The sequence below is a fragment of the Pantherophis guttatus genome, chromosome 5, assembly GCF_059756535.1.
Source record: "Pantherophis guttatus breed Tessera chromosome 5, ASM5975653v1, whole genome shotgun sequence".
NCBI classification, from domain to species: Eukaryota; Metazoa; Chordata; class Lepidosauria; order Squamata; family Colubridae; genus Pantherophis; species Pantherophis guttatus.
Window position 1 is genome coordinate 13277642 of NC_142067.1, and position 19222 is coordinate 13296863.

The window sequence follows — 19222 nt, forward strand, 5'->3', positions numbered from 1 at the left end:
ATTTATTATTTAAATTTTTATAACGCCCTTCTCCTGAAGGACTCAGGGCGCTGCACAGCAATAATAAAACACATATATCCATAAAATTTAAAAACAGTTTAAAACATATTAAATAATTTGGCCCTAAAACTAAAACACCCATTAAAATTCATTATTTACGCCAGCCCAGCCTGTTGAAACAGTAGTCTTAAGGGCACGGCGAAAGGATGTAAGTTTGTATTCTTTAATAATTCTTTTCGCTTTTTGTATGCATTTCTGACGTAGCCAATGATAACCCTGGTTTCAACCCTGGAAGAGATTGATGATCCTGGAAGGATGATGATTGGTACCTCTTTATGTTTCTGAGGGCTGCTCTGTCTTCTGCTCTGAGTTGGTTTTGTTCTTGTTCTTCTTTCTAATGCTTTTTTTTTTTTTTTTTTTGGATCTCCGTAGGGAATCCAAACTGCTCCTTCTAAGGCTGGCAAAGAATTCTAGTTGACTGGCATTATTTATTTATTTATTTATTTACAAGGACTCAGGGCGACTCACAGCAATAAGCATCCCCTGGGTTATAGTTTAGGCTTTAATGTAGCATGTTGTCTTCTGCGGAAGATAGTGGGCAGCCTGGACATCTTGACCAGCCATTTGGGCTCCGGTTCATCTTTGATTCTAGGGTTTAGTTTGGCTTCTCTTTCTCCAGCTTATCTTGGGGAAGGAATCTTGACTGTGGCTTGTCAGCCTTTCTATATGCTCTGGTGTGGTCTGTCCTAGTTGTTCCTTGAGATTTTAGTCTGAAATGTGCATCTGGGACCTGGGATCTTCTGGGATCAACAGCATGACAGCTTGAGCCATAGATGCAGATTTTGGATTCCTTTAAAAAAAGACAGAGAAAAGGTTTGCTTTGTCTAAATCTGGTAAGCTTTTCCTCTAATGTAGTTTCTTTTTTCCACTTCAATGAATGTGTTTTATTGAACTGATTTACCATGTTACTTTTGGGTACCAGCGGCATAAACCAACCCTTAATTTATGAGCTACCATATCTTATCATCACCAGTCAGCATCAAAAGATCTGATACAGGGACTAGCAACCCAAAATGCGGAGTTGGCAATGTAAGACTCTAGCGCTAACTCGTATAACCTTCCGATATCATTCCTTTGCTAACGAAACTTGCAGAATAAATTTATCCCAGGTCTCATTGTCACCAATATAACTTGTTTTACAATGATGGAAGCACAACCTGTGTTTTCTGTAGCCTCATTGCACTGCTTGGCAGACACAAAATGAGATGTGCCCACATGTGAGTACTTCGGTGAGGCAAGAATTTAAATCTAAGTCACGGTACAAACGGTATTCCCTTAAAAAAAAAAAAAGACAGTATTACCTTCAAAGATTTGCTCAAATGACTGCAGCTTGCTTTTAGTTGTTCCTTGTCGGGATTTTTCTGGAATAGAAAATATTTTATGATGATATTTTTCAGGAATAGAGGCTGTGTAATGCAAGTAGTCCTTGACATATGGCCGCTATTGGGTCCAGAATTTCCACTGCTTCAACCGTGTCACTAACTTAGTGACATTATTATTATATCCGTGGCAAGAAAGGTTGTAAAATTAGGCAAAACTCACTTAATAAACATCTCACGTTTGGGACTCAATTGTGGTCATAAGCCGAGGACTACCTGTAGTCCTCGACTTACAACAGTTTGTTTAGTGATTGTTCGAACATACAATGGCACTGAAAAACTGACTTATGACCGTTTTTCACTCTTAGGACGGTAGCAGCATCCCCATGGTCACATGATTTACATCCGGGTGCTTGACAACTAACATTTATGACGGTTGCAGTATCCTGGGGTCACATGATTCCCTTTTGCGACCATCTGAAAAGCAAAGTCAATGGGGAAGCCAGATTTACTTAACACCCATGTTGCTGTGTTTCCCCAAAAATAAGATCCTGTCTTCTATTTTTTTGAATCCTGAAATACCGTATTTTTCAGAGTATAAGACGCACCTACCTTTTTTGGTGAGGAAAAGAAGAAAAAGAAATCTCCCTCTGCCTCTGAGCAATTTTGCCTCGTTGCAGCAAACAGCCTGCTTTACTTTCATTTTCGTTTTCAGCATAGCTTGATTAGCACAAGGAAAAAAAAAATCTGCTCCAGCAATTTACCTCTTTGCAGCAAGCAGCAGAGCCCTGCGCAAAACAGCTGAGAGCAAATCAGCTGAGAGTTGGGAGGCCAATCCAATCAAGGTGTGCTAATTAGCCTGTGCTGAAGCTGAAAGGAGCTGTTTTTTCTTGCTGTTTGCTTGCAAGGAGGTAACTGCTGCGAGGCAGAGGCCAAAGGGTGGGGGCCAGTGGGTGGGCAGGGGTACATTTGGTGTATAAGACACCTAAATTTTCACCCCCTTTTAGGGGGGAAAAGGTGTGTCTTATATACTCTGAAAAATACGGTAAGTGCTTAGCCTTATTGCCATGCACCCAAAAGCCCAATTGGGCTTATTATCAGGGGATGTCTTATTTTGGGGGAAACGGTAATTTAAGAACTGCAGCAATTCACTTAACAAACAGGGTGAGAAAAATGGGGCAAAACTCACTCAACATACACTTTGGGCTTAATTGTGGTCGTAAATGGAGGAATACCAGCACTTGGTTTGTCCCAGGAATTGTCTTGTGATGGGAGAGAAAACCCAGCAACAGATGAGCTGCTTGTTACACCGATCACAATAGCGCAGTAGTGTTAACTGTGAGTTCTAAAATGTTGAATTTCCTTTTATGCACACTGGTGAACTTTTCACCAGGGGTGAAATGCTCCCGGTTCGGACCGGCTCGGGTGAGTAGGTAGCAAAGGCGGCAGGGCAGTCCGGAGAACCAGTAGCAAAAATCCATGCCCCCGCCCCCCATGCCCAGCTGAGCCGCGCAATCATCAGAGGCATTTTTTTCTTTTAAATGGCTCTGACGATCCCAGCTCAGTTGCCTGATCGTCAGAGGGTTTTTTAAAAACCCTCTTGACAATCAGGCAACTCAGCTGGGATCGTCAGCCTTTTGAAAGCATTTTTTTACATGGTTTTACATGTAAAAAATGGTTTTAAAAGTAAAAAAAATAAATTGGCCATGCCCACCGTCACATTACCCCCCACCACCAAGCCACGCCCACAGAACTGGTAGTAACAAATGTTAGATTTCACCACTGGCCTGAACCAACACTTTTCACTGTTCTCATTTGTCTCAACAAAAATACCAGGTTGCACAAGCACGGCAGCTTGAGAACCAACGATGCCACATGCTGAACTGATCTTGCACTGTTTTTTGAACAAGCCATCAGGAACAACTGCTGGTTGCAGATACCATACAGTGCGGTTATCGTTTTTTTTTTTTTTTTTTTTCAGAGCTACAAAGACACATGTATACTGCACAGCCCCAAACCACATATTAATTAAGGCAGTGGGTCTCAACCTTCCTAATGCCGCGACCCTTTAATACAGTTCCTCATGTTGTGGTGACCCCCAACCATAAAATTATTCCTAAAACCATTGAAAATATGTATTTTCCAATGGTCTTAGGCGACCCCTGTGAAAGGGTCATTCGACCCCCAAAGGGGTCCCGACCCACAGGTTGAGAACCACTGAATTAAGGGATGTGAAACATTTCACAAATAAGCAGTTTGCATCCCTTCGTTATTCATCTCCGAAACCAATTATTTCACATATCCCAAGTACTAATGGGTGCCAACGTACCTTTTTATCTTCCCCCAAAATTGGGTTTTCCAACCTTGATTTTCCAAGAGTCTGAAATCAAGAATTGTCCATGAATCAGGAAACATTCTTATCAATATCGCAAATACAGTGCATTATGTTAAAGCAATGAAAGGTTTAATTTTACTAGCAGAAACTGTTTGATGTTGTGCGACTTAGAATAGAGAAGCTTTATAATTCTATTCTATTCCATTCTTATTGTTATTTTTTAAAAAATGTTTATTAAATTTCCAATTAAAATACACAGTACAAAAAGAAACATAATACACAAAAAAACAAGACACACAAAAAATATAAACAAACAAAAACAAACATCAAATTTTCAATACTAGTAACAACTTTTCTGCATCGGTATCTCTAACCTATTTAATCTCTTTACTCAAAATATCTCTATCTTAAATTTACATCGTTTAAATTATCGCAACTTCTATTTACAATTCGATCTCATAACAAAATTAATTCTATTTGCATTTCTATCCTATTCTATACTTCTATGTGACCCAGCTGTCAAGGGCCTGAAGTGCAGTCATGGGACTGTGGGAGGGGGGAGGAGTTATTGGAATTTATTTATTTATTTATTTATTTATTGGTTCGATTTATATGCCGCCCTTCTCTGGAGACTCAGGGCGGCTTACAATGCTTTAAGCAATAGCCTTCATACTTTTGTATATACCTGCTTAGTAGGGCTTTTATACAGTCAGCTTATTGCCCCCACAAACCGGGTCCTCATTTTATCTACCTCAAAAGTATGGAAGGCTGAGTCAACCTTGAGCCTGGTGAGATTTGAACTTGCAGTAATTGCAGGCAGCTGGTGTTACTTAACAGCAGTTTAGTCTGCTGCGCCACCAAAGCTCTATTTGGGCCTTGGGTTATAACCCCAGGGAGGTCTGTCGTAAAAGTCCCAGAGTGACTGGTCATAAATCAAGGAACACCTGTAAAGTTTCTCACACCAATCAGCAGACTCCGTGTTTTCAGATTACTCTAACATTAACCCAAGACCCCAGATATTATGTTCAGGGGCTCATCATAAGTCAAGGGCGACCTGTAAGGTTTCTTGTAGCTTTCAACCAACTTCATTCTTTCAGATTAGTCTAAAAGCCCAGATGTTACAATGTCCCTTCATTTAAGTAACACAGCAAATACAAATTAGCTGTGGGTTGCAAAGAAGGTTATATTCTTAGCACTGGCTCCATGGCTTCTGTCTGAGAGGTCAGGCAAAACCTGGAGTTGTGCTGCGCCAAAGTAGGAAAAAAATCCTAAACGTCAGAATACGTAAGAAAACTACAAAACACAATCTGTATCAGGGGTGGACAACTCTGGCCCCTTTACAAACCTGTGGACTTCAACCCCGAGACTTCTAGGAGTTGAAAGTCCACAGGTCATAAAGAGGCCTGTAGTTGTCCATCCCTGGTCTTCATCTTAATCTGTGGCAGAAAATCAAAACTCTTTTCCTTCTGTAGGTTTTAAAGAAGCACCCTACTAGCACCCACTTTGAATCTGAAACAAGATTTTTTTTTGTGGTAGGAAAATGGAATAATGACAAACTTACTTCTTGCATATGTTTATTTGGATTTATATACCGCCCTTCTCCCGAAGGAGAGAATAAGCATAAGCTGAATTGCAGACTTTCTCTGGATGGTATGTAAATGGCCAGTTACGAAGCAAAGCAAGAAAATCCAAGGTTGTTGGTTTTTTTTTTAACAGACATTAGTGCCGTCACGGATTCTTTGGGCTAATTTTGGATCTACGGATGTAAAACGAGCTGTGACGTCAAACGACAAAGATGCTTTTGTCTTCGCCTACGTCTTGGATTACTTGGGAGGCACTGTACTGAGTTGTTGGGAGTATTTGCTTCCCTCTGTGAGGTATCTGAGCTTTTTAGTCAGCCATGTTGTATGTTGGGTTTCCCTGGTCTTCTTTGGTGATTTGCCCTTTCTTGGTGAGGTCGCTGAGCTTTCTTTTGATCCAGAGGATTCATTTTTCTGTGGGACTCATGTAAGTTTCTCTTCTAATAATTCTTTTGCTTTTTGTATATATTTTAATGTATCCATGACAACCCTGGGTTCAAATTTCATCTGCTGGAAGGATGTTGATAATTTGATACCTCTTTAGGTTTCTGAGGGCTGCTCTGTCTTCTGCTCCGAGTTGGTTCTGTACTTGTCTTCTTCTTGTCGGATGCTTTCTTGCATCTCTGGGGAATCCCGGGGTTTTAAATGCTCCTTCTAAGGCTGGCAAAGAATTCTAGTTGATTGGCATTCCCCTGGGTGATAGTTTAGGCCTTTCAGTAGTATGTTGTGTTCGGCGGTAGATAGTGGCCGGCTGTTGTGGAGTTGTGCTGCTGAATGAAAATGGGAAAAATTCTAAATATCAGAATATCATAGAAAACTACAAAATGCAGATTATATTCAAGGGTTGGCAACTCTGGTCCTTTTATGACCTGTGAACTTCAACCCCCTGGGACTTCTGGGAATTGAAGTCCACAGGCTGTAAAGGGACCAGAGTTGCCTACACCCGGGTCTATATCTTAACCAACCAGTTGCAGAAAAATCAAAACTCTTTATTTTCCTGCTTGGATGTTTTAAAGGCGCTCATTAGCCTCTACTTTGAATCAGAAAGTTTTCTTTGGGGTAAATTGGGATTTTATATTGAGAGAGTTAAAATATATGGAATTCAGTGAAAACTTTATAAATCTGTTTAAAGCAATATACTCCAATCAAGAGGCAAGTCATAATAAATGAGGAAGTAACACCAAGTTTCCCGATTCAGAAAGGTACGAGGCAAGGATGCCCGTTATCGCCGCTACTGTTCATATTAACTTTAGAGGCATTAACAAGAATTAAAGGACTGGAAATTAAGAAAGAAGTGTATAAACTGCAAGCCTTTGCAGATGATCTTGTATATACACTGCTCAAAAAAATAAAGGGAACACAAGCAGAAGACATCCGAGATCTGAATGAATGAAATAGCCTTATTAAATATTTTGTTCGTTACATAAAGTAGTTTTGTGTTCCCTTTAGTTGTTTAAACAGTGTATAAACTACTGTATGTAAAGAACGAAGTATTTAATAAAGCTATTTCATTCATTTAGATCTCGGATGTCTTCTGCTAGTGTTCCCTTTATTTTTTTGAACAGTATATTATAGAAGAGCCACTACAATCTAGTCTGCGGCTTATGGAAGTACTGGGAGAATATGGGGAAGTAGCTGGATTGAGAGTAAATAAGGAAAAAACCAAAATGATAGCCAAAAATATCTACAAAATACAGAAAAAGGAAATGAAGGAGAGAATAAGTCTTTAAATAACAAAAAAAGTGAAATATTTAGGAATATTATTAACAGCAAGATGTATAACAAAGAGAACAATTACAACAAATTAAATGATCAAATTAAGGCGGATCTGGAAAGATGGGAAAAGTTGCAACTCTCCCTCATGGGGAGAATCGCAACCGTAAAAATTAACATCTTGCCAAAAATTCTTTTCCTATTTCAGAATATACCCATAAAATTAGACAAAGAATATTTTAGAAATTTGAACAAGACAATATCTAAATTTATCTGGCAAGACCTAGAATTAAATTAAAATTATTACAAGAGGCTAAAGAAAGAGGAGGATTCAACCTATCTGACTGGGAAAGATATTATCAAGCTGCAACACTTACTTGGGCAAGAGAATGGATAAATTTAAAGAATAGGAGGTTATTAACATTGGAAGGACATGATATGCAAATAGGATAGCAGACATAAAGCTCACCAGTACTTCCAAAGGCATCATGTCAGACTATCTATTTTTGAAGTTTGGACAAAAGTTAAGCAACAGAACTACATGGAAATTCCAGCCTGGAATTAGGGGTGTTAGAAGTGTTGGTGCATCCAAATTTCATGAATTTGGGGAAAGTAGTTACATATAAGGATATTCTAAACGAAAGAGGGGAACTAAAATCTAGAAAAGAACTACAAGAGGAAGGGATAGAATTGGAATGGGTGGGCATACTTACAGATTAAATCACACTATATGAAAAATAGAAAAGAATGGGATATTAAGAATTAACGGCATTAGACAAAATTTTATTAGGAGCGGATGAAAAGGCGATAAAGAAAACTTATCAATATTTATTGGAATATAAAATGGCGGAAGAACAAGTGAAGGAAACCATGGTAGCGGGGGCCCAAAATTTTCGTTATAATATTGATCTGGACAAATGGCAAGACTTATGGGGGAGAAACAGGAAACTAACCTTAGCCACTGCATATAAAGAAAATTTATGTAAAATGTTCTACAGGTGGCACCTTCCGCCTACAAGGTTAGCAAAAATGAGCAGGAATTTACCGCAATGTTGGAAATGTAACTCAGCGATAGGATCCTTTTATCACATGTGATGGCTATGTACAAAAGCCAGGGAATTTTGGCATCGGATAAAGACATGGTTGGAAGAGATACTAGACCAGTGTTTCTCAACCTTGGAAACTTGAAGATGGGTGGACTTCAACTCCCAGAATCTGGCTGGGGGATTCTGGGAGTTGAAGTCCACCCATCTTCAAGCTTCCAAGGTTGAGAAACACTGTACTAGACCAAAATATAGATTTGCAACCAGAATTATTCCTACTAGGAATCACAAAAGAGAAATATGACAAAGGACAGATATACTTAATGCTGCATGTTGTAACTACAGCAAGACTGGTTTATGCGCAATATTGGAAAAATGAAGAAATCCCCCTGGAAGAAGAAATAATAAAGAATATCTTGGTCTGTGCAGGAATGGACAGGCTGACATTAGAACTTAAAAATAAGGGTGAAACAGAATACTTTGAAATATGGAATAAATTGTACCAATGGTTGGAAAGGAGGAAAAGGAGTCGGAGAAGAAAAGATTTAGGGTTCGTAGAACAGAAAATGGACAATATTTAGATAAATATACAAATGAGGACAAGGGATATGTTTATAAGATCAAAACAGCGAAGTATGACAAGTAGTAATTATATTTGTTATGTTAAAAACATGTATGGAAATGACAAAACCAGGATGGTCACACTGTGTCCAATGTTTTTAACGTTTATTTAATATAAAACTTTTTTTTTTTTTTAAAGAAAGATTTCTTTGGGGGAGAAGGAAATAATGCAAACTCACTTCCTGCCTAAGCTGAATGGCAGGCCTGTTCTTTTCCAGATAGTATTGATGGCCAATTACAAAGCAAAACAAGAAAACCAGCTTTTTTTTTTAGCGTAGCTGCAACTGGATTGCATTGCACTATGTGCTAGAGGACAGCAGTCCAAGCCACCTTCTGAATTTCTGTCCAGTTTATGTTCTATTAAAGTCAAAGCTCAGGTGTCAATCAGCTCAATTGTTCTTGAAAACTAAAGGAAGCAATTCGACTCAGATCTTAAGTCACTACATGATGCAGATCAAGTACCTGAAAGCAGTGGTGGGTTTTAGAATCTTTTACTACCGGTTCTCTGGGCGTGGCTTGTCGGTGATGTGACTGGTGGGGAGGTGGCTTGTCAGTCATGTGACTCAAGTGGCCAAGTCACTGAATTCTTTGCCCTAATGAAACCTGAAAAAAGCAGCAATACAAAAAGGAAGTTTTTAATTTTGTGCACTTACTACTTAAATAAGAATAAAACAATAAAAGAGGTACACAAGTACATACATAAAAGTGTTATTTGCCTTTAACTTTAAGATGTTTCCACATTGTTCTTTCACTGCCGCCCTCGTCACTTGCACTTTTCTTAATCTTGACTCTCTATGTCAAGCTAACAGAGGGAATAGGGTCCCATTCTTGTACAGGTAGGCCAATCCCACTAATGGTCGTCAGGGTGCTTAGGCGACTTCTCTGTTCTGAACATATGAGGCTCATTTTTTAAAAACCCCTTTCTGTTTCTGGCTTGGTCCGCCAGCTATTGCTACCAGTTCAGCGACCCAGGCCAAATAACTGCTACCGGTTCGCCTGAACTGGTATGACCCACCACTGCTTGAAAGACAACTAACTGCAGAAATGGACATGATGTTTAAACTTGGGGAGGGGGGGGAAGCTCTGAGCAAAGCAGATCATCAAGCAGATAGAGAGGACAGGCTCCAATTAAAAAAATCCAGCTGACTCACAATGGCTTCATTTGGCTGCAGAGACCAAGGCCGGTATGCTTTTTAGCCGAATTACAACACTTTTCCCCCATAACCTTTCTTAGTCTGCTACCAGATTAGAGATTTCCAAGTGTAATCCCTCAAGGGGGGGGGGGGCATTGTGGCCGCCGTTGCCCTTCATCAAAATTTTTAGGAGGCCAAGAAAACACAATGAAATTGATCTGAGTGAGGAGAAATTGAGCAAATCTAAAGTACCACAGTCGACGCGAGAGTCTGAATGCATCCATTTTCCAAGCTGAGGCGTTTCAGGAATGGGGAAATCACAAACACTTCTTGCGGAAGATCAGTCTCATTTTTTTTTTGCCTCATGCAGTCATCCTTGAGCCTTCATTTGAAATACATGCACATCATGGAGGACATTCAGTGGTTTTGCTAGTTCAAAGGGAGAAAAAACACATCAGGTTTGATAGTACAGGGGTTTAGTGCACCCTGTTATTAACACAGCTGCCTGCAATTTCTGCTGGTTCGAATCTCTCCAAGGCTCAAGGTTGACTCAGCCTTCCATCCTTTCTAAGGTAGGTGAAATGAGGACCCAGTTTGTGGGGGCAATAAGCTGACTTTGTATAAAATATACAAAAGAATGAAGGCTATTGCTTAACGCATTGTAAGCCGCCCTGAGTCTTCGGAGAAGGGCGGCATATAAATCAAATTAAAAAAAAAAAAGGTGCACATCAATTTGCAGCATTTTCTCAGGTTCTGCATCATTTACTGTGTTCCCTTTTTTCCTTATCGACGTTTCTTCAGGTAGCCAATTTGTTCAAGCTGCCTCAGGCTAACAATTTCCCCTGCACCCAGTTCCAATCAGAGTGTTAAGATTTAGTTCATTTGTGAATCATTTAGCAGTTGAACTAAAAAGAGTCATCACAGGAACAGCAGTGCAGATTTTAAATCCAATTATAAATATCCTAGTTATCCGGATTACTGGATTTAGGGAGCAATACCAAGAATTTAAAACTGACACCATATAAATGCAAATTTTGAATGATCTAACAACTTTTAATACATTAGGATAAGAGAGTGAATGAAAAGTATATACGCTCATTGCAACAAAACAGAGATTAATACTCATTGTCATGCAAAATCTGTGCACATACTCTGAAAAGCAGTTTATACAGATATAAAAGCCACTGTCTGATGTTCAGAAAGAATTATACAGCAAAGCGCTGAGAGGAAAGAAAGGAAAATTATATTTAAATACCTGGTCTTATATTTTGCTTGCTTTTAAGAGACTTTATTTAAGGTAGCTTGGATCTTCAGAACATTAAAACTTTATTTGCATGCGTTCTAGGCAATCCACTTAAATATCCTGAATTCTAACAAAAGTTGCCGTTCATTTTCTCCTCGAGTTCAACTTCTTCTTTTTCTTGGGAATTTTGCTGCTCAGTATGAAACAACTATTGTCCTGGAAAAGAGAAACCAGCAGGGCATTTAAAAAAAAAAAAAGAATGCTAAAATCAGAGCAATTAAGCAGAATCTTTGAAATTCATTTGTAGGATGTTGTTTTGGGAACAAGCAGGCAGGCAGATCTGCTGCATTCTGGAAACGTGGCATGCCCTGGGTTAGTGGTTGGAGCTCTGAGGTCCATCATCGTGTCCTGCCATTCTGTTGGGCTCGCTGGCATTTTTCGCAAGCTTTTGCTTTGAGTAGCCTGACTAAGTGGCTCAGTGGCTAAGACACTGAGCTTGTCGATCAGAAAGGTCAGCAGTTCGGCCGTTCAAATCCCTAGTACAGGTCTCCTGAGTGAGGAGGTTGGACTAGATGGCCTCCAAGGTCCCTTCCAACTCTTATTACTGTTAAACAGACTGTAACCGCTTGGGAATTAGGGAAGGGGGACTATCTTCTGAGATGGAGCAGATTCCCTCCCAGCTGGTTCCAGCCTCATTTCAAGGCCGATCATGAGGGTGACCTGTTATCTGCCTAGCACTGGGAGTTCCGGTCATCACATTGCTGTCAGTGGACTGGGGGCGGAGTGGGAATTGGGTTTGGGTTTGTTCTGCAGGATCCAAAATGATGCCACTGAGCCATAGGATGGCTTTCAAATACAGATAGTCTTCAAGTTACAACCATTTACACTTTAGAGCAGGGCTGTCAAACTCCTGGCCCATGGGCCGGATGCGTCATGTGCTGACCACACCCCTGCACGGTTTAGCGAAGGGGGGAAAAGTCCCAATACGTCACATGACGACATGAGTTTGATACCCCTGCCTTAGAGAAAGTGATTTACAGCTATAGTTGCACTCACAACAGTTGCACTACCTCTCCGTTCACATGATCACAAATTGCCACATGTACCACCAGTTGCAACAGCCGGTGGTCATATAATCATGATTTCCAATGGGGTTTTTTTTTTTTTGCCACTTTCCAGCAAAAATAGACACCGGTGAAACTGGATTTGCTTAATGAACGATGTAAAAATTATCGTAAAATTAGGTCTGTTTCAATGTGAGATGGCAATGACTTATGACAGAAATTCTGGTTCCAATTTGTGGTCGTAAGTAGAGGGATACCTGTAGGAATATGGACAATAGGAAGGCTCCTTTTTGACCGCTTTGTACATGACTTATTGTGTTACTGTCTCACTTCTAATGCATTTCTCAAGTTAAGGAGGGAGAAGTAAAAACCAGAGTGTGACAGTAGAATTGATGTAACAAGCTTTGGTTACTGGCAACTTACCACTATTTTGGCACCAATGTCTTCATTACCAGAATCCTCATTGCTGAAACAGAACAATGATCCTATTAGACTTATTTATTTAGAAAATTTTTACACCTGCCTACTTGCTCAAAGAGATCTTAGGCGGCTTCCAAACTACAAAAATAAAAACAATAACCTGGTGAAGGGGTTTAAAAATGACAACCATGATCATTAAAACCATTTATTTAAGTGAAGGACTATCCATACCTATGTTATGTTCAATGGAGAGAATAGGGACAAAGCTGATTACAATTTTGCTTTTGGCAGCTAAATTCTTAATTCCTGAAAATGTTTGGATGCTTTTATCAATTGGAAAAAATGGCCTTTGAGTAAAATTTCATCAGAAGCATTACTCCAAAGGTATTAGATAAAATAATATGGCCTGTCAGGATTATATGTTGACACTAAAGAGCCAATTTCAATGATCACACAATTGTGGCTGCAAGTTCTGATTTTTGGATTGCAAAACCCAATTTAGAAAGTCTCATTAATATCTTACCTGGTCTCTGCAATGGGAGAAATGGGTCCATCGTCATCCATATATTTGTGCCTCCGTGATTCCAGACATTCATTTTCAAGATCACCCCCAGCATTCAACCGCGTCAAGGACTTCTTCAAATGATCTTCATATTTCAACATTTCAATGTATTTGAAAAACCCCTTCAAAGCCGCATGCTGGGAGAGAAGGGTATTTTTTTTCAGACCAGGGTGGATAAAAATCAATGATTTTTTTAAAAAAAATCAGATTTTTTTTATTTAAATCAGATTTTTTTGATTTTTATCGAATTTATTTTAATAAAAAACTTTTGAGGTAAAACTCTATCATAAGATAGTTTTCTATTTAAGATACATAAATAATTTAGTTTATTCAGCATGAAATGGAGCTTAGTTATGTAGCACGAGGCTGTATATTCTGCAACACTGGGACTATCGGTGAGTCAACAGTGGGTCAAAGGAGTAGCAGAGATGACAGTTGCTCTTTAAAAATTATGATTTAAATCGAGTTGATTTAAATCAAGACTTTTTACTAGCGATTTAAATCATGATTTAAATTTTGATTTAAATCAAATCCACCCTGTTTCAGACACAAACGAAAGTGCAAGCTTGAAATCCACTCAAGTTAACAGGTGACAAAAACTGTCAGCCAGAAAGACTAGCACTGATAATGTTACCTAGTTGGGTAATGAAAAGTCTGCAAGAAAACAAGCAAGCTGAGAGAGCAGCAAGGACCCCTCGTGTCAACCCAGAGCTACAAATATTCTCCTTTTAGGTACACTGAGAGCATATGCACCAAAACAAATTCCTTGTGTGTCACACTTGGCCAATAAAAAATTCGATTATTCTATTCTATTCTATTCTATTCTATTCTATTCTATTCTATTCTATTCTATTCTATTCTATTTCTATTTCTATTTCTATTTCTATTCTATTCTATTATTAGGACTGCACAGTTCTCCTTCCATCAAGACAATCAAGAAGCAGCCAAGCACTCAATGAAACAGAGCCTAGATTAGGGGTCTGCAACCTTAAACACTCAAAGAGCCATTTGGACCAGTTTCCCCACAGAAAAGAGAACACCGGGAGCCACAAAATCTTTTTTCTCAAAGTGTTTGTTGCAGGACACACAATCAGACACAATTAAATAATTCTGCAGGATTCAACTACATATAAGAAACTTCTTTATATACAATACCATACAGCAGAATTCAGCATACAATATCAGGAACACAGAAGCAATATTCATGGAAGCGAGTCATTACAGAGTAGACAAATACAGAGGCTAATATATTATACAGAGGCCAAACCAACTCTTATATACAGTTCAGTAAGTCTAAGCCATGCCCAGACTCCAAACTGTCTCTTATGGCCCCATACTATGTTTCAGTTTCCCAAAGTCCCCATTGGTTGACCTCAGGGTGGATAAAAATCAATGATTTTTTTAAAAAAATAAAAAAAAAATCAGATTTTTTGGATTTAAATCGGATTTTTTTGATTTTTATCGAATTTATTTTAATAAAAAGCTTTTGGGGTAAAAATCTATCGTAAGATAGTTTTCTATTTAAGATACATAAATAATTTAGTTTATTCAGCATGAAATGGAGCTTAGTTATGTAGCACGAGGCTATATATTCTGCAACACTGGGACTATCGGTGAGTCAACAGTGGGTCAAAGGAGTAGCAGAGATGACAGTTGCTCTTTAAAAATTATGATTTAAATCGAGTTGATTTAAATCAAGCCTTTTTACTAGTGATTTAAATCATAATTTAAATTGATTCAACTCGATTTAAATCAAATCCACCCTGGTTGACCTGTTACCATGTCTATCCAAACAGCCCCCACTGGCTGATCTATTCCGGTATATGAATATTCATACTCATTTTTGACATTTTTAGAAATTTAGACATTTTTGACATCTAAAATGAAGGCAATACTGCATTATACCATTTTTTACCTTTATGTTATGTATTAAAAAAAACTATAGTGTGTTGCATTTATGAAATCAATGAACTGCTACAGAGAAAACAAATTTGTATTTCTGCATGCAACAAAAACATTTTGAACTCTGGAAAAAAAAGACGCTGGGTGGAAGGTTACTTTCAAGCAAAAATATTTGAGTCCTCGTTTTTATGAAATAAAAAAGCTGAACTTAAATGACCCATCTGCAGCAAACCAAAAATTGCAGCACAGCAAAAATTTAGTGTGCTTCACAATGGGGAAGACGGGGTCCTGGACCCCATTATGACACGGAGCCACAATGTGACCCTGCCCCACTCGTTCCTAGCAACAGCACGCGGCTTACAGCTCTGAGCCCAAAGCGGCGGGAGGCGAGGGCTGCCTTAAGCGCAAATGTACTGCGACATTGCCACGTAAAGGCAAGTACAGTGCACCTTCGCTCCCGCACTAAGACTCCGGCCATCGCCTCGCCGTGTTCCCCACTGCGCGGCCCTATGACAGAGCGTGGGGAGCCTGGGGCAAGTCTCTTACTGTTGTGGCCCGTCAGCGGCCTGTGCGGATTGTAGCTGATTCTGACAGCAAGGAGGCTGGTGTGGTGCTGTGCCAGCAGCCTGTGCAGCTGGCACTCGAGTCAGACAATGAGGAGGATGGAGATGTGGTGCCAGAGGCAGGGATTCAGCCAGGGCCTTCAGAACCTTCCTTAAGTGAAGAGGACGAAGAGGAGGAGCCTCTTCTCGATGCACGGGCGCGCAGACCTGCCAAAAGGCAGGAGTGGCTCCTCAGGAGGAGGTCTCCTTGAGAGTAAGGCTTGGGGCTAATTGGCCACTCCCTTAGCCTATTTAAGGAGGAACACCGACTGAAGCAATTTGTAGGGAACAACTTTAGTTCACTCTCCTTCGCGTCTGGATTCTCTGCAAATTGCTTCTGGGCTTTCTGTCAACCTTATTAAGATTGTGATTACTTTATCTTTGGTTTCTTGTAGGCTGTTAAGAAAGTTTATTAACAACCTTTGTTTTGAAAAAGATTGAGTTATTTTAGTAAATTAAGTTTTGTACAAACTTTGTGTGTGCTGTGTTCTTTGGGGTCCATACCTGGGGCAGAACACTTACCTTCTCAGGTCAGGTGAGGAGTGACTGGGAGGGGAGGGGCAAGGGGCGGGGTCAGCCAGTGGTGAGATTAGCTGGAAACTGCAGAAAATGTTAACTATTGGTTTAACTGAACCGGTGCAACAGGGAGCTGCAGCAGAGGAGTGAAAGAGCTGCAGGCGGCTCCAGAGCCGCAGGTTGCCGACCCATGGCCTAGATCAGTGATGGCTAACATTTTCTGGACCGAGTGCCCAAAGCGCAAACACAAATCACATGCGTGTGTCTGAACCCCCAAAATGTAATGCATGTGCAGCCCCTGCGAACGCCCCCCCCGCGCAGACTGCATCCCCATGCATGTATGCATGGCCCCTCATACACACCCAGCCCCCGCGAAGGCATGGCAGAGACCCGAAGACCAGCTGGCCGGTGGGAGGCATGGGCATATGCACAGCAGAGATGAACTGGGATGACGGCTTGCGTGCCATCAGAAGAGGGCACTGCGTGCCACTTCTGACACACATGCCATAGGTTCGCCATCACGGGCCTAGATCAATCTTCCCAACTGATGTTGTTCAGAACCATTGGCCCTAACCATCGTTAAGACATCTGGAGGTCAGCAAGAGGGTAGATGACAGCCTCAAAAACACTATTGAGTATTTCCCTGCCCCCTCCCCCCCCCAAAATAGTGTGAAATTGTAATTTACCTCATATTCTTGCACTGTTTTTAAAGGGAGATGCTTCCTGCCGTAGTATTTCTCCACGAAGGGAAATACAATTCCCCTCTCTTTCATTCTCCTCCTTTGTTCTTCTTCTGGGATTCTGTGCCTAGCCGACCATTTCCTGACGTATCTGCGAGATGTGCGTGGTTTTGTCTCCGTAGGGTTCCATCTTTTGCGGAACCGGTGCTGCTTTCGTGTGAAGTGGTAATCAAAGAGGGCTCGAAGATTAATTTTAGGTTTGGGTAACTTTGTCTGACTCTCAGCCTTCATACAAGCTGGGGAAGGACCGCTCTGCATAGCCACAGAAGAGGACCGTCCGGCATCTTTTGCTGAATTCGAAGCTTTTTTCCTCGAGTGCTTTGATGAATGTGGGCCAGATCTGAAGTCATGAAAGGTAAGAATTACTCCCTAGTAGCACTATAGATTTGTCCATCTCTCCCCCACTCCCAGCAAGTCCAAACCAATGTTGAACATGGATGATTCATTTTTTACTCAGGTCAATGACTTTTCAATAGAGGTGGATGCAAAATAACTACCTGGAGGTGTTCCACCCACAAAGCATGGTAGAACCCATTCTCTGCATAAAATTGCACACGAGCCAAAGATATATACAAAATCAATATATATCAATATACTGTATCTCCCTCCCTCCCTCTATATATACCATATTTTTCAGACTATAAGACACACTTTTCCCCCCCTAAAAGAGGGTGAAAATTTGGGTGCATCCTATACACGGAATGTAGCCCCGCCACTAGCCCCCACTCTTTGGCCTCTGCCTCCCAGCTATTTACCTCCTTGCAACAAACAGCCTGTTTCAGCTTCAGCACAGCCTGATTAACACAAGCAGTTGATTGTCGGTTGGATCGGCCTCCTGATCCTCAGCTGTTTCAGGCTGCAGGGATTGCCATTGCCTATTGCCGCTGTTTGCTACAAGGAGGCAAATTGCTGGGAGGCAGATTTTTTTTTTCTTGTGCTAATCAGGCTGTGCTGAAAATGAAAATGAAACTAAAGCAGGCTGTTTGCTGCAAGGAGGAAAATTGCTGGGAAGCAGAGGTAGGTGCACCTTATAGTCCGGAGCGTCTTATACTCCGAAAAATACGGTATATAAATCTGCCTATTCTTCCAGGCTTTGGGATAGGCTGATGCTTAAGCCCTGTTTGATGTTCTGTTCTTTAGATTTTTTTAAAAAAATAAAAGCCATCCAGAATCATTAGTACAGGTAGTCCTTGGCTTACATTAGTTTGTTTAGTGACCGTTTGAAGTTACAACGGCACTGAAAAAAGTGACTTGTGACCGTTTTTCACACTTATGACCATTGTCACACCTCCATGGTCACATGATCAAAATTCAGATGCCTGGCAACTGACTCATATTTATGACGGTTGCAGTGTCCCGGGGTCATGTGATCACTTTTGCGACCTTCTGACAGGAGCAAAATCAATGGGGAAACGAGAATCACTTAACAACCCTGTTACCAATTTAACAACTGCAGGGATTCATTTAAAAAATGTCGTAAGGAAAGTCATAAAATGGGGCAAAATTCACTTAACAAATTTCTCACTTGACAAAATAAATTTTGGGCTCAATTGTAGTAAGTTTAGGATTAACTGTAGTTGTCCTCTAAATTGCACTAATAATCAAAAGACAAAAAGCAAGATATTAAATACATCTGTATACATTAGAATATCCTTACAGAAATGATTGGGAGTCACTCATCAGCAGTTATTAATTCAAAATGAAAAGGCCTTAAGAGCCCTCATATGTACAACATAAGCCTAGAAGAGAAGCGATTCATTTTTTCCCTCTACAATATTTGAAAAAGTATTAATAGGAGACAATCCAATATACAGACTAAAAAGGCAGCTATCCAATATGCCTAATTAAAATATTTTTTGCTGAATGCTGAATATATGCAACGAAATGCAGAACTAAATTTATTATTCAAGATATGACTATTTCATGACTTCTATAAAAAGCACTCACATTTCTGTAACTTGGTTATCAGGAAGAGCTGCAGCTGCTAACGTTTCTGTTTCATTAGCCATGTTTGTTTTCGACCTTGAAAAGATAACAAAAATTAAGTTTCACGGCGGATTCAAGGCTGAAATACCAAAAGCAGTCTATAAGCCATGAAATCCCAAACAAACCAATACAAGAAACAAACAAAATATCAAGATTTACTTAACACTTCATAGCAAAAAAAGATTTCTTTACATATCTGATTTACCAAAAGTGTTTTTAATAAGCTAACTGGACTTTTTCTCCCAGTAATCTACAAAATCTTTCAGTTAAAATCAATGAACAGCAAAAGTATTGCAATTTATAGGAACAATTAGCATCCATCAGACAAGAGCCTTGGTACTACAGTGGTTTAAAGCACCCTGTTATTAACACAGCTGCCTGCA

General features: G+C 40.0%; 1 protein-coding gene, 1 long non-coding RNA gene and 2 other non-coding genes across 6 annotated transcripts in view; all 4 read right to left on the minus strand.

Annotated features, from left to right (window-relative positions):
- Positions 1-240: 240 nt before the first annotated feature.
- On the minus strand, positions 241-4967 carry LOC148113285 (uncharacterized). Its single transcript, XR_015734374.1, has 4 exons — positions 4466-4967; positions 3709-3759; positions 1362-1421; positions 241-850 (listed from the first exon to the last, which is right to left on the minus strand). It is a non-coding gene; the product is annotated as an uncharacterized LOC148113285 (long non-coding RNA).
- Positions 3193-3330, minus strand: LOC117664456 (small nucleolar RNA SNORA8). The gene has a single exon (XR_004591062.1). It is a non-coding gene; the product is annotated as a small nucleolar RNA SNORA8 (small nucleolar RNA).
- Positions 4968-5750: 783 nt separating the features above from the next.
- The window catches only part of TAF1D (TATA-box binding protein associated factor, RNA polymerase I subunit D), a 34109-nt gene continuing 20637 nt past the window's right edge, over positions 5751-19222 (minus strand). For 2 of the 3 annotated variants that reach the window (XM_034408665.3, XM_060686210.2), the window contains exons 2-9: positions 18801-18875; positions 16800-17193; positions 13055-13230; positions 12535-12577; positions 11060-11263; positions 10057-10233; positions 9134-9274; positions 5751-6064 (exon numbers count right to left, since the gene is read on the minus strand). In XM_034408665.3, coding sequence (XP_034264556.2) covers positions 11192-11263; positions 12535-12577; positions 13055-13230; positions 16800-17193; positions 18801-18862 — 747 coding nt within the window. In that variant the 5' untranslated portion in view covers positions 18863-18875 and the 3' untranslated portion in view covers positions 5751-6064; positions 9134-9274; positions 10057-10233; positions 11060-11191. The remainder of the gene's footprint in view (positions 6065-9133; positions 9275-10056; positions 10234-11059; positions 11264-12534; positions 12578-13054; positions 13231-16799; positions 17194-18800; positions 18876-19222) is intronic. The other variant, XM_060686208.2, reaches the window with a different exon arrangement.
- Positions 10658-10732, minus strand: LOC117664480 (small nucleolar RNA SNORD5). Its single transcript, XR_004591074.1, has one exon. It is a non-coding gene; the product is annotated as a small nucleolar RNA SNORD5 (small nucleolar RNA).